The sequence below is a fragment of the Physcomitrium patens genome, chromosome 23, assembly GCF_059467195.1.
Source record: "Physcomitrium patens ecotype Gransden chromosome 23, ASM5946719v1, whole genome shotgun sequence".
Lineage (NCBI taxonomy): Eukaryota > Viridiplantae > Streptophyta > Bryopsida > Funariales > Funariaceae > Physcomitrium > Physcomitrium patens.
The window spans coordinates 6,076,883-6,092,284 of NC_143432.1; the positions used below are offsets into that span (position 1 = coordinate 6,076,883).

Here is a 15,402-nt window from a genome sequence, read left to right on the forward strand (position 1 = left end):
TTGATCATCCCTTATTAGGCCGTGTGGGAGAAATCATCGACGTTTCTGTGTTTTTTTGAAGGAGGTCGGTCTTGGTCATACCTCATGAACGTGAGATGGGTCATGGTCATAAGCCCTTTCCACGGTGAAAAGAGCGAAGCGGTCATACGAACCATGCAATGAGTCCGTCGCTCTACCCGAAGCAAAGTCCAACATATATTCTGGCACAATGATCGTACAAATTGAGTCACATGCTGGGCGGAGGCAGCCGAACGTTTCCATTGACCCGACCCAACCCGCGCTCAACACTAATGAGGGAGGTCTTCTCTCTCGCTCTCAACTCCAGCACCTGGAACTGCTCTGCGTTGCTCCACCTCGTCTCGCCTTCTTGTCGTCATTTTTATCTCCATTACTCCAGATCGTGTGCATTTTTATCTCCATTCTTCCAAATCTGCGGATTAAAATCGTGGCGTTTGCTGGAATTTTTCATCTGCGTCTTCGGGCATTTTTCAAGACAGTTTAAGGCATTTTCAGTGCGGTTTCGTGGTGCAGAGAAGGTTGTTGTCGATTAGAAATGTGGAAGTGTTAATTGTAGTTGGACAAGGGGCACCGCGATCGATTAAGAGCATCCCGGAAGCGTTCGAATTCAGGATTGTTTTTTTTCCGGACACAATGGTAGGTTCCATAACTTTTTGTGCTTGGCCTGATTGTCTGTGGGCTTAAGAGGGTTAGAGAGTTTGATATCTGTTTGCCCGTGTATTTGTGCTAAAGTGAGATTGTCTTACGTGCGGCAGGTGGTGTTAGCAGCCTCTATCATCAGCAAGTCCGGGAAAGGTACGGCTTGTGCACTTTAATTTTTTTTTCCGTGCTCATTAGTCTGTTGTCTTGTGTTGCGAGTATTGGTCACGGCATTGTGAGTTGGAAGACTTTGCGAGGATATTGTTGTCACGTCTAAACACGTGACCATGTCTCGGGTGGTATTGATCGAGCCGAGCAGAACAAGAATATGTTAACACTTTGTGAAGTCTGGAGGGTGGCCATTCTCGGCGGAGGGCTCAGTCTTTGTCAGGATCGTTGGTGACGTAGTTGATGACAATTAGGAGATACTTCATAAACTTGTGAATGAGTACATTGTGCTGTAGTTCTAGACTCAGGCGTGTGGTCAAGTTTGGAAGTGTTCTAGCTGAAACATGTGGTGACTTGGAACATGATACTTGTAAGTTTTCATATCGCATGATGGCAGCACAATTCTTTTGAGGTGCTGGTATAGTCTCCCTTCAGAAACCGTTACTTGTTACATTTACTGTGTTCGAATGAGCGTCCTTGAACTATATTATGTTGCCTTGATTTGGTCATTTTTATCTCGACGTGTGGATAGTGGTATGCATATTATTGGATTATTGAAGACTTTATTGCATAATTGTAATCTGAAAAAGATTCATATTGTTTTGCAGCTCTTGTTTCTCGGCAATGTGTGGACATGTCTAGGATTCGAATTGAGGGGTTGCTCTCTACCTTCCCCAAGCTTGTTGACATCGGCAAGCAGCATACATATGTTGAAACAGACAATGTTCGTTATGTTTATCAGCCGATGGAGTCGTTGTACCTTCTTTTGGTGACCAACAAGCAGAGCAACATTTTAGAAGATCGCGATACCTTACAAACACTCTCCAAGCTTGTATCCTTCTCAATTGCTTATTTTGTTGTGCTTCAATCCCAAAATTCATGTCAATACCACTGTGCAATCATCACACGGGTGGTCACAGACCTTTTTTTTTGTCGGGTCACCTGCGAACCATGTCATTCTGAGTGGGCCAAGTTTTCCTCTGAACTTTCCCTCATTAGGCATGATCTTAGTGTTGACTAACATGGGCAAGTGCCTGGGCATAATCGCTTCTAGATTTTGTGCATCGGAATTGTTTTAATCCTTGACGCATGCCAGGTACCGGAATACGTACCATCCCTCGACGAGGAGGGTGTCTGCAGGATGGCCTTTGAACTCATATTTGCGTTCGATGAAGTGATCTCCTTAGGTCATAAAGAAAACGTCACTATCGCGCAAGTCAAACAGTACGTGGAGATGGAGAGCCATGAAGAAAGGATGCACAAGCGCATGATCGAGAGCAAAATAAATGACTCTAAAGATCTCATGAAGCGCAAGGCCAATGAGATCGAGAAGAATAAGGTGTGTTATTTTGTGATGTATTTTTAGTACATATTTCTTTAGATTGACTTTGATTTTATCTACTCTCACCCTAATCATTAGGTGAAGAAAGCCCGCACGTATGTAACGAAAGCGGTGTCAATGAGGTACATTACTTATCATTGCTCTAAACTACAGTGATCAGGTATTGGATTGATGAAAACGCACATGAAGGTGCTTCTACGGGGTCTTTCACTGAGTTGGTTATCTTGCAAAGATGCATCTCGTTGTTTTGTTAGTAATGATTTATTGAATTCCATGTCTGAATATATAGATCGAGAAAGGTAGAGGCGGTAAAGGAAATTATGTTTCTTCCATGTCCTCAATGAGCTCAAGGTTTGACAATAGCTTCGAAGGCACGGACTCATCAATGGGTGGAGGTGTGAGAAATAATTCAACCAGCTTTGGATCAGGCCTTGATTACGATACCTTCAAACCTCCAGGTGTGCTTATTTAGCAACGCATTTCTTTACATGGTATTCTGTTTAAATTTGGTTATTTGCTAGTCCCAGTTCGATAATTACATGAACGTCTGATGCATAGACTGATTCCCATATTCTGCTATTTCAGCCCGTGTTACTTCTACTTCAGCTCCTTCAAAAGGAGGCATGCAACTGGGCAAGTCAACTAAAGCAAATCAGTTCTTGGAGTCCCTGAAAGCGGAAGGCGAGGTTATTGTTGAAGACGTTGCACCTGGGCCAGTCAGGTCATCAGCTGCTTTGCCCATCAGTTCAGATCCTATTATGGTGGGTGTGGAGGAGAACCTTGTGGTCGTTTTGAAGAAGGATGGAGGACTTGAGAACTTGGAAGTGCAGGGTAACATGTCTCTTGTGGTGCAAAAAGAAGAGGATGCCTACATTCGGGTTCAGGTGCTTAACTCATCCATGTTGTCCGAGTTTTCTTTTTTTTATATTTATTCTAGTTCTATAAATATCAACGTTGCTCATGTGGAGCATCAAACAATTTTTTAGCTGACCGTTTTCTATTCAGGTTGAATCAAGTGAAAACTCGAATTTCAACTTCAAGACGCATCCAAACATTGATAAGAATCTTTACTCAGAGAAGAATGTTTTGGGTCTAAAGGATTCGAGTAGGCCGTTTCCTACAGGAAATCCTCTGGACATCTTGAAGTGGCGCATGCAAAGCAAGCAGGATTCAATGGCTCCCTTGAGCAGTAAGCCCCTGTATAACCTTACTTTGTAATTAAGTAAGAAATTGAATGTTTATTGTATGGTGCACATTCATGTGCTATATGTAAAGATATACATGTAAGGCTTGCCTATGGTTATGAATGCTCTTTATTCCTCTTTTAAGTGACTGTTATTTCATTTCTTTTTGTGGTGCATGTTGTGCTGATAAGTATGTATATATTGTGATAGCTATGAATGAAATTGTTGTTGGGGCTATTGAAGGCATCATTTTTTTCATTATTTTTTCAGTTAATTGCTGGCCATCCGTTTCCGGTGGAGAATCGTATGTTAACATCGAATACGAAGCTTCTAGAACATTTGAGCTTCAGAATGTTGTTATTCGTATACCTTTGCCAGCAATTCGTGATGTCCCGGCTGTAAACCAAGTAGATGGCGAATGGAGGTCAGTGGATTTTCAAACTGCGAACTAAGTGCATACCGCTACCCTAGTGAACCTTATCTCCTATCTTACTAATGCACATTTTCTTTGTAGTTCTCGGAATGCGAATCCTGATCCTGATTGCATTCTGGTATGTGCCTTCAGGTATGATTCCAGGAATTCAGTATTAGAGTGGTCCATCACGCTGATTGACAATTCTAACAGAAGGTACGACTGAGCTTGCCTTGCAAGAACCTGCTGTTGGTGAGATGCACACTTCAAGTCAACTGCTCGTCTAGGTTCACTTCTTGACTATCAGCATCATCTGATTATCTTCTTGGTGCAGTGGATCTATGGAGTTTGTGGTACCTGCAGCAGATCCAAATTCGTTTTTCCCTATAGATGTGAAGTTTACATCAAACAAGACCTTCTGCGATCTGAAGGTATGTGTCCTCATGCTAGACTTCTTTGATGTAAGAGTTGAAGGGTTGGTTGGCCATATCTAAAATGGAAGTTCGACCTTGCTTATGTAACGATTTGTGATTTTCCGGTGCATTTTTGCAGGTTGGATCCGTAATTCAGACTCAGAGCGGTAACTCTGTAAAGTTCGGAAAACGGACGCAATTGGTGGTGGATAGTTATCAAGTTGTGTAAAGTTCAGTTGGAATGTTCAGATGGTAGCCTGTAATGTAGATAATATAAGGAATGGTCATCTTGTCCTTCTCTTCGATTGCAGTGGATGCGCCAGGTTAAGGAGTGTTAGCAAAACACAAGTTTACATCCTTAGTATTTTATAGGAGGGTGCCTGAACTATGTCCCGGCGCATTTTAGTTGCTTTTAGGGGTGCATGTGCACGAGCTATAGAGAGGGCAGTTGTAAAATTGATTTTTGGTCGAGATGGAAGGATTGGATCAGGGACCAGTTGTTAGTTAGGTCTGGGCAGGATAATTGAGGCTGCAAAAGCGGGAGACTTCTTGTTTCTCTCCACAAGGTCGTTATACTTGAGTAATTAAGCTTAGAAAATTGGACCACGGAGTAAGATGGACGTTGAGTCTGTCTCTTGGCCGATGTGTATAGACTATATCAGTTCGGGTTGGGAATTGCTAAAATTCGTCCAATGCATTTTTTTTTACTACAGTTTTGCTGAGCTCAAACTTGAGTTTGAGTTTTCTTTGTGACCTTGCATAAAATTGTAGCCGTTCAAGTGGGCACTATTTTGGGTTTCAATTAGTTACCGCCCTGAAGCTGATGGTGTCACTAGGACTATCAGCTGTACTTCACGTGTGCTGTCAGGGTCTATTGCCTCGTGTATCCTTCACCAACTTGTGCATCCAAACCAATTAGGATGTTGCTAATGTCACCACTGTTTGTTATTGACAGATTGTGGTAACATTAACAATACTACCATAAACTGTGGTGACATGTGGTGGATGACAGATTGAGGTAGCATTAACAATACCCAAAAGTTATCCAAAAAAGCTTGAAAATGGTAGTCAAATTTACTATTGCCATTGCTGACTTGTGTTTCTACATTGTGTTAGGGCTTTGAACATTTAATGCTATATTTGGTATTGTGGTTAGCATGATGTGCTTGAATTTGCTCCAAATCAAGCATCTGCTCTGGATAAAGTACTCTGACCTTGGTAAAGCTTACCTTTAGTTTGTTAATAGATTTAGTGTTCGCAACCCAGTTGCTGCACACATGAAGAAGTGATTCCATTCAATTGTTGATTTGGGGCCATACAGCAAGTTTTTAGACCAAAAATATTTTAAGAAATAATTCAAGCAAGCAGCCAGCGTTGACAAAGTTACACACGGTCGCCCTAGAATAATAACAAACAATCCAGGTCCACAACTACAGATGATAAATAGTAAACAGCTGACAAAAAACAAAATAAAATAAATGTTGATGCATCACACATGTGCCTAACAGAGTCTTGTAAAATAACTATTTAAACAGCTCTTGCAAGCAAGCATATGTGTGAACAATAAGAAAAAAGTTGATTGGCATGGTCCCATTGGTATAAATTATAACATATAAAAAACCAGAGATGACTGGAGGAACAAAAAAGACATGCCAAAATCATGTTCTAAAAGAATACAAAAACTTTAAAAGCTAGAAAGCACATTTACTAATAAACCACAAGATGCTTCAAATGATTAATGACGTTACTGCGTTTCACTTGGAAGAGACTAGAAGTTCGTTTCAACTGCCACAAAATCATGACAACGTGGCGCACGTTTAAGAATCTACATAAGATTTTTATTTGTTTTTTTTTATTTTTTATTTTTTGTATTTGTGGGTAAATTTGGGCACTATTGACTCTGCCAGGCGATGTAATCATTAAGTGGTTGAGTACATTGAGGCACAATCTTTACATTGAGGCTCAATCTTTACAATGCTCAGACAGAATGTGAGAAGCGCAAAGGAAGAGAATGTATTATTGTATGAATTGAATGTCTTGTGGGGTGCTGTTGATGTGCCGCAGATTCGGTGTAGAATGCGCACGACACAACACAAACAAACAAACAAACAAATTGACGGAGGCATGACTGGGATTGAAGAAACTAACAGATCAGAATACTCACACCAAAACCAGATCTGAATACTCAAACGGAGCATCGTCACATTGAGTAATTTTTTGAAAAAACTGTGGGCCGTTGAAATCCTTGTTAGTGGAATTGAAGTGTTGAGGTTGAAAAACAATAAATAAAAATTGGTGTTCGTAACGCCATCTCAGCTGGATTTTAGGGTTTGAGGACTCATCAATTTCATGTGAAGGCACAAGGTCAAATCTGGAGTTTTGATTTATTCATTTTTTGTATTATTTTTTATGGAATGATCTTCAACTATTCAAAAATGATAAGTTGCATTGAAAGTATATACATTAGTAGTGACAAGATTGGTGGTTGAATCCCACCTGGAAAATATCAATCATGCTTGATAGGTTCTATTACAAGGTTTATTCCTACAACTTGAATAAAAAAATTAATTAAATTTTTAAAATCTTGAATTTTGAAATTTGTTGCAATATAAAGTGATCTTGATTTGGTCATCTTTTCTTTTGTATTTTTAGCTTGAGTGGATCCTCTTCTAGTGTATACCAAGCAAGAGCAAAGATCTTGAACAAAAACATCTTATTAAGAAGATTGGCAATATGAATCTTGAGAATATTAATTAAAAAATGAATGAAAATAAAAACAAAAAGAAAGAAAAAAGCCATGAGTGCATGCATGTTGAATATGATTGAGTTTGGTGACATTAGGAATTTCTATTGTGAATTAGTAAAAGTATCAAAGAATAGAGATATTATGCGAACAACAATTCTAATTAATAGTCTTAATTAGAATTTTACATTTAGACTTATTTTTTAATCAAATAGAACTATCATATTTTTTAAAAGTTTAAAATGTATTTTGAATGTTCCTGTAATATATATGTATACATTAAATATACAGAAATATAATATTTATACAAATAGTACATGTTTTGTTAACAAAATTAGAAAATTAAAGTTAAAAAGTTAAAAAATGTTTAAAAGTTTTGTTGAAAACAAAAATGTATTAAATATATTAAAAAAGACATTAGCTAGGATACCTAAAGAGGGATTTTATAAGTTCAAATATCTTTTTATTTGATTAGTTATCATAAAAGCTTTAGTGTTGTTTGATACTAATAAATTCTAACCCATGTAACATCAATTATAAAAATATAAAAATATATAAAATAAAGATGTTATAAAAATACAAAAAAATAATAGTAGTATAAAATAATTTTATTACACAATAGAGGTTTAAAATGAGTTCAGTATATATGTACAAAAAAAAAACGATTCAATTTTTTTTTACTTAAGCTTTAAATATTTTTTATTTACTGTAGATTTTGAAAGAGCAAATTTAGAAGTTAAATTTTTAAAATTCAAATTAAATAACATTATATCATATTTTTGGAAAGAATAGACACAAAATCACACACTTAAAAAAATAAAACCATTATAGAGATGTTTTGATTAAGATATGAGCCAGCAAATGCCATGTGGTTCTCCTAAGTTAAGCACTAAAGTTGTAAAAGCCTTCAAAGTTTGTCTAAAAACAATACCCTAAATGCCCACTAAAATGGTCCCAAGTTTATTAAAATCAAAACAGATTGTGTTATGTGTTATAACATTAGACAGAAACATGATATTTTCATAAAGTATAGTAATTGCAAATATCGTATATTGTTTTAATAATATTATTATAAATTATATTATATATTTAATAAGTATAATTATGAATACATTGTTTCAATTATTTTTTTAATAAAAAACGCAGCTTTCAAATAAACAAAATTTTAAAAATCCACTAAACAATCATTTGTGTGTCAAAAAATAAATAGTTAACCTAAATAAAACCCTTCTTAATGTTAATTAATTATGTGATTTGATTTTAATAAAATTTGGAGCTTTTTGAGCTTCGTCTTCTTCTTCTTGCTTTCTTTCTCTCTTCTTCTTCTTCTTCTTCTTATTATTATTATTTTTAATTTTTGAAACCTGCAATATTATCCTGAAATCCATCCATCCATCCATCCATCCATCCATGTCATCCATGGATGAATTCTAAACCCTAAACCTGGTCTTAAAAAATAGCATAGACAACACATGTATAAAACATTTTTTTTAGAAATTGCCCGAAATCCTTTCATCCATCCATCCATGGATGAATGTGTGTAGCCCTCCACGCCCCCTAGAAAGGCAGTTTCTCACGCACCTTGAAAGGCAGTACACATTGATTGACTATCAACAACGAAGGGGAATACGGTAAGTATTTATATTTTATGAGGGTGAGTCGGGGCCAAGGTACAAAATGAGCTCGCTCGCAAATGGCCCCGAGGCTATGAATGGAGTCGTCTTCCATGCTTTTGCTTCAGTTGCCGCCGCTCGGTGGTGGTGGTCGAAGAGCAACAACGGAACAGATTAACTTACGATGATGAACTGAAGAAGAAGTTGTGGGGATTCGTCGTCTCCTTCTTCATCTTCTTCTCCGTCCGTCCTCTGGTTGCGACTTTTTCCATGAATGTAGCTTAGCTCCGCGTGAATCCTGCCAAGGTAGGGTGGTACATGCAGCCAGCGGTAGCGGCAGGAGAAGCAGCAGCAGTAGCGATGGAGATAAGAATGACAAGGCTTTTCAAATGACAGGTCATGAGTGGTGGTCGATTTCGAGGTAAGGGTGCGACGGAGCGGGGCTGGTCAATAAGACCAGACCTTTCTCAGCAGAAGAAGCAGCTGCAGCACTGGTTTTAGTGGACTGGGTAGTATTTCGACAACCCGGCAGCTGATTCCACAACGCCAATGGCAAGCGCGTTCCCCCAGCGGGACGCAGTAATGGGTAGTGTGGCCAGCGTTCAACGCACAGTCAACGGTGCGCACCCACGAAGCACGACAGGACGATAATAATCTAATAGCCTCAATACATAAGTGGTAAAAACAGTTTTTTACTTTTTATTTATTTTTAGTACGTATTATTGTCGATGCATGCTGTGGCACGAACAGGAAGACTTCGTCGTTCCATGGACTGTTTTGGCTCTCTTTTCTTGCTCGATGCGTGTAGCTCGCAGGATTTTTAGGCTTACAGGAGCAGCAGAGTGTTTGCATCGCCGTGTCTGTGTTGCGTAAGAGGGTGATCTATGTGTTACTGGAGGTAGCGAGCGTTGGGCGTCTGTGATTTGGCTTTCCAGCGACGCATTTTGCACCAGGTTTGAGTGAGAATGGGTTGTGTTTGCGGTGGGGTCGTGGTGGTTTTGGTCTAGGGTTTCGTGGGTGGGGATAGGAGAGCTATGGATCAGTATTGGAAGGTTTTTGGTGGTGGTGTAAGGTGTTGAGAGGTTGAATCTTGGTAAGGCTGTGTTTTCGATGGTTAGTCGCAGAGTTTGGCCTTTGTAAGTGTAGATGGTCACGTGGTTGATTTAGGTTGTAGCACAGATCTTGATGAATTGGCGAAGACGCAGGTAGCGGCAGAGGAGCTGTAAGATCCCAATAGCATGGCTCAAATCAGGCGGCGTGGAGTATTTAGGCAGAGGGCAGAATCACCTATGGCAGACATGTCGCCTCCTCCTGAGAGTATGTCGTCCCAGGCGCTGGTCAATTCCATAGTGGCTCTAGCGCAGCAGGTTGCTAGTCCCGACAGGCCGCAATTGTGTCAGAAGCGGAACGCGGCAAATCTTACCCGCAGGATTAAGTTGTTGTCTCCACTGTTCGAGGAGATTCGTGATACAAATCCGCCGATGCCTCCATCTGCGCTAATCGCATTCCGGGACATTTTCCATGTGATGTCCAAGACAAAGGAGTTGTTGGATGACTGCAGGGAATCTAGTGTTTTCTTGTTAGTCTTTAGAAACAAATCTACGTCGGAGAAATTTCATGAAATTACCGTAAGCTTGGCTTCTGCTCTGGATGTTTTGCCCCTAGAACTTCTTGAAATCTCTGACGAAGTCCGAGAGCAGGTGGAGCTGGTTAAGTTGCATCTTCAGCGAGCCAGTCTTATCGTGGACCCAGCGGAGGATGCACTAGCGGAGGAGGTGATCGAACTTTTGGCTCAATTCGAGAGGAAAGAGGAGCCTGACGCTGCGCAATTGCAAAAGTTGTTTTCGAAGTTGGAGTTAAAAAATGCGAGAGACTGTGAGAAGGAAGTGCAGGCACTGGAAGCAGGGTTGGAGTTTGTTGATGATGCAGAGGAAACACTCGCTTCTGTGACTAATCTCGTAGTATTTGTTCGCTATGGAAAGTGTGTCCTCTACGGGGTGGCCGAGATGGAGAGTGGTTCTAATGGGCCTCGAACTTCATCTGGTGAGGGCGACAGCGAGGTCTCTACGAGCGGACGAAGTGATGTAGTTGTGAATCCTCCTGATGAGTTTCGCTGCCCCATCTCTCTCGACCTCATGCGCGATCCAGTGATTGTCGCCACTGGTCAAACCTACGACCGCATCTCAATTTCCAAGTGGATTGAGGCAGGTCATCTTACATGCCCAAAGAGTGGGCAGAAGCTTGGTCATGTGAACTTGATCCCTAATTACGCACTACGGAGCCTGATCTCACAGTGGTGCGAAGACTATCATATTCCATTTGATAAGCTTGAGAAAGGTTCCAAAGGAGGAGCAGGGAATAACCAGGTAGCGACTTCGAAGGCTGCCCTTGAAGCAACCAAAATGACGGCATCTTTTCTGGTGGGTAAGCTGGCCACAGGTTCTCCCGAGGTGCAGAAACAGGTTGCGTACGAGCTGCGGTTGCTTGCCAAATGCGGCACGGAGAACAGAATGTGCATAGCAGAGGCAGGGGCAATTCCATATCTTGTCACGCTTCTCTCGTCAAAGGATCCCAAAACCCAAGAGAATGCCGTTACCGCGCTTCTCAACCTCTCAATTTATGATAACAACAAGCCATTGATAATCGAGGCTGGCGCTCTGGATCCTATCATAGATGTCCTTAGCTTCGGTGCAAGCATGGAGGCCAGGGAAAATGCTGCGGCAACGCTTTTCTCTTTGTCTGTGGTGGATGGATACAAGATCGCGATTGGCAGGAGACCAGCTGCCATTCCTGCTCTCGTGGCACTTCTCAGGGACGGCACACCGCGAAGAGGAAAGAAAGATGCCGCTTCTGCCCTCTTCAATCTTGCTGTCTATCACGGCAATAAGTCTGCCATTGTAGAATCGGGCGCTGTTACGATCCTGGTTTCTCTTCTTGGGGAAGAAGAGGGTGGCATTGCCGATGATGCATTGATGGTCCTGGCACTCGTGGCAGGATCAACTGAGGGCCTCACAGCCATCGCCGAGGCATCCGCCATTCCCATTTTGGTTCGGATGCTGAGGGTGGGGACTCCAAAGGGCAGAGAGAATGCCATTGCCGTGTTACTAGCTCTCTGCAGGAATGGAGGAGAACGAATTGTCTCCGCCGTCATGCAGGTTAACACTGCAGTTCCTTCATTATACTCATTGCTCACAATGGGCACTCCACGAGCGAAGCGCAAAGCAAGCTCCCTCCTGAAGCTTCTTCACAAAAGGGATCCGGCTGACCATCAGAATCCACCGAGCACCAACTTTGTACCGACAACTCAACTTGGGCAGGTAGCAACTAGGCAGTAACCTAACCCGTTGGGGAACACCGACTAACTTATAGGATATAGGGAATTGGAGAGCGCGTTTCGCTCTCATAGTGTAGCAGTGTGTGCTGCCTGTGTACAAAATTAGTTTAGCTCCATGTTCTCGATTCTTTCTGGGGCTGTTGATGGAGCACATCCGCAAGTATGTCTTCCATATCCTCGTAAATCCTCCAATATAATTTTTTCGGTGTAATCTGCAGTATGCACTTCTGCATTTCTCATCTCCTGTGCGTATTTATATTGAATTTTCGTGGTTTCTCCCCTAGGGTCATGTTATTGAAAGACTGTGGCTTCTTTCTCCGAACAGTTACTTTCTTGTGTCCATTCTGTCCATGGGTCATCTTTGTCAAGCTTTGTTTTCAAGTTGCATGGTTTGGAGATACCTGTGAATCATCCTGTTGCAAATAAATGTACTGACTTCGTCCCTCTCCAAACCATATACTTTGGGAGCATCCATGTAGACTCAATTATCGAAAACCATTGACAGTGTGCTTACAAACAGATGGTTTTATAGAAGCAACAACAGAGACAACAGATCACAGATCTGCACCAGCGTATCCATCACTCCTTTCAACAAAATAGTTGGTATAAGTTATTGTCTTTAGTCACCGTCAATAATAATAAGAAAACTGCTCATGATCTTCGACGGTGCTCTTAAATGTGCAGAGAAGCAATTCGGCTGGTATTATAAATGACCATAAAATTCTCAGGTGCATTGAAGTGAGACACACTTACTATGGATTTTAGTTTGCTTCTTAAAATCTGAAGGCGATCAATTCTGAGCTCAGACGATGGCCACCGGTGTCTTAGGGATGTCTCCCTTGTGTTCCATACATTGTTTGTTAGTTGCAAATGACCTACACATTAATGCAATGGATCGAAACCAAATAAGTCAAAACCGCTTCAATCCAATCTGCTGCAACTGATGCTCCTTCCAGGAAGACAACGTCAACATACTTGCCCATCAAACCTACAAAGTGCTGAGCATTAGGTGTGGCTTTTCTGCAATGTGGTTAAATTCTTCTGCAGGAGCTCGCTGTCACTGAATACTCCACCGAAGTACACTCTATCTGAGGATGATGAGGATGACTTCTCTCTCCTTATGTGTATGTATTTTTTTCCTTTACACACATTGAATAATCTTTTTATCTTATTAAGAAAAATCATGTAGCAAATCATGAATCATAGTTGGTGGAAATGGACTACATTCTACAACTAGGAGTCTTACTAGACAGTCTTCTATATGCAAGTATTGGCTAAGTTCATGCAATGGAAGATGTACATTCTATGCAAGTATTGGCTAAGTTCATACTTTTTGGATTCATAAATGTACCACCTACTTTCCAACCTCTAATGAATAATATTTTCTAAGAATTTCTAGATAATTTTATTATTTATTATTTAAAAAATATTTGAATCTATTTTAAAAACACAAAAGATCATGAACTTTATATTTTTTGTATGTTATAAAAACTTAGAGATGTATAGAATATATGCTAAAGTAGCGAACTTTTATTCTATACTTTACATAACTTAAGTTCATATCTGAACTAAGACTAGACTATCTCAAAAACCTAAGATCCTTTTAATCCACAATAACATAAAGTTGTTATGGACATACGCATGTAAGCTAGTAATTACATGTATAAATAGGTTGAAATAAGTAAAAATAGGTAAAAATAAGTTAATTCTATAGTATTTGGTATAGAAGCTTTATAGACGCTGCTTTGACTTTATAGGTGTCTTTAATTGACTTTTTGGTATTAAAAACGTGATCAACAAGTTGGCCATGTGCCACATATGTTGTTAGCTTGAAGACTAAGCTAACTATATAGCCCACACATAGAAAAACTTGCCTTGTAAGTCAAGGCATGTGTCCTATAAAGTCAACACATATTGGAGGTCCTGTAAAACGTCGCCACGTAGCTCCTAGTTAGATAGTATATATAGAGACAAGAGTAAAGTCTTCTTCAGTCTTGTCAACTCCTTTCTTACTTCCAGTCAAGTTTCAAGGGTCTTTAGTTTTCTTGGCTTTTGATAATAGCCATTCCAGTTTCTTTCATAATATATATATGAAGTTATTTCTATTTTGTCATCTTTCTATAAGAGAAGTCTGACTTGTTTATTTGTCTTTATTATGTTCTTGTCCTTGATAGATTGACAAGAGTACACTTACAATATCAGAGCTTTATCTAATCTTGATTAAGAATGAATTACCCCCTTTTCTTGATAAGACATAAGTATATTAGAAGTTGCGGATTATCCTCTTTTAAACTGATATCGTCCTTAGTATTTTCTTTATTCTCAAGTCCTCTCTTCTGTTTGTCTTGAGTGTTATTAGACATCTTCTCTTTTCTCAGTGTTATCATGGTAGAACTTCTTGAAATGAAGAGTGCAATGGCACAAATGCAAGAACAATTGAGGAAGTTAATGCTTGCGATGCATCAATTCAATTTACCACGAGTGGAAGCAAAAAGATTGGCAGGAAGTGAAGATATAGAAATGATTAGAGCTGCTTCAACATCCGCACCAAATCATGTCCCTTTTCTTATGGTGGAACGCCCTTCTAGTGTTAGAGAACCAAGAATTGTCTTATCCGAGAAGTTTGATGGCACTAGATCAAAGTTTAGAGGATTTATCAATCAAGTACAACTTGTAATTGAACTTCAACTCCAAAACTACCTAACTCCAGGATCATAAGTTAGATTCATTAATACGCTTCTTTCAAATTCAACATTATCATGGTTTTCATCTTTTCTTAAACGACCATAAATATTGGATAATCTAGAAGCTTTTTTGGTGAAGTTTCGATCCATGTATGGAAAACATGATGCAATTTGTATTGCAACCAATAAGATCCATATTTTACGACAAGACAATTGATCAGTAACATTGTATGCTTCATAGTTTTGACAACTTGCAACTAATATCAAGTAAGATGATGCTGCACTTATTAGCCAATTTCTCTAGGGATTACAATATGAAGTAAAAAAATTAATGCTCCTTACATGATCGTCAAAAATTGAGTCAAGTAATTGACTTTGCTGTGAAGTGCGACAATCACCTTTTTGAATTTCGATCTGAGAACTGTACAAGTGGATCTCAACGTTGTCATGTTGTAACACGATTATATGGTGAAAGATGATAATATGGATCATATTATAGAAGAGCCAAGTTAAAAGAAAAGGTAGAAAAATATGGATAAAAGACATGAAGATAGTAAAACTTTTAGTAGTAATGCTGCCCTTTTAATAGAAATAGCTTCTATTTACTCTATAGGGCCAAAAATAAGGCAAAATAAGGTAGATTGAAAAAATAAATGATATAGACATCTTTAAGAGGAAGTTAAGAGTAAATTCTAGTAAAAATTACTTTAAAAAAACTAGATGTTGATATTCGGAGAGGGTCGGTTATGAACCAGGGTCGAAATCAAACCCTGAGGCACAAAACTGAGTCTCGATGACAACTCCGAGACTCTTTAGCAGATCGGAGAGTGGAATTTGATAGAAAATTAGATA

The 15,402-nt window shown here is 39.6% G+C and overlaps 2 protein-coding genes across 2 annotated transcripts; both read left to right on the forward strand.

Annotated features, from left to right (window-relative positions):
* The first annotated feature begins 244 nt into the window (after window positions 1-244).
* Window positions 245-4,888, forward strand: LOC112275549 (coatomer subunit delta-1). Its single transcript, XM_024506003.3, has 11 exons — window positions 245-654; window positions 774-813; window positions 1,434-1,657; window positions 1,922-2,164; window positions 2,457-2,625; window positions 2,753-3,051; window positions 3,173-3,356; window positions 3,622-3,775; window positions 3,917-3,979; window positions 4,098-4,194; window positions 4,316-4,888. Exons 1-11 carry the CDS (start codon window positions 652-654, stop codon window positions 4,403-4,405), a joined length of 1,566 nt encoding a protein of 521 aa, XP_024361771.1. The 5' UTR covers window positions 245-651; the 3' UTR covers window positions 4,406-4,888.
* Window positions 4,889-8,736: 3,848 nt separating this feature from the next.
* Window positions 8,737-12,105, forward strand: LOC112275987 (U-box domain-containing protein 1). Its single transcript, XM_024506888.3, has one exon. It carries the CDS (start codon window positions 9,771-9,773, stop codon window positions 11,865-11,867), a length of 2,097 nt encoding a protein of 698 aa, XP_024362656.1. The 5' UTR covers window positions 8,737-9,770; the 3' UTR covers window positions 11,868-12,105.
* The last annotated feature ends 3,297 nt before the right edge of the window (window positions 12,106-15,402 follow it).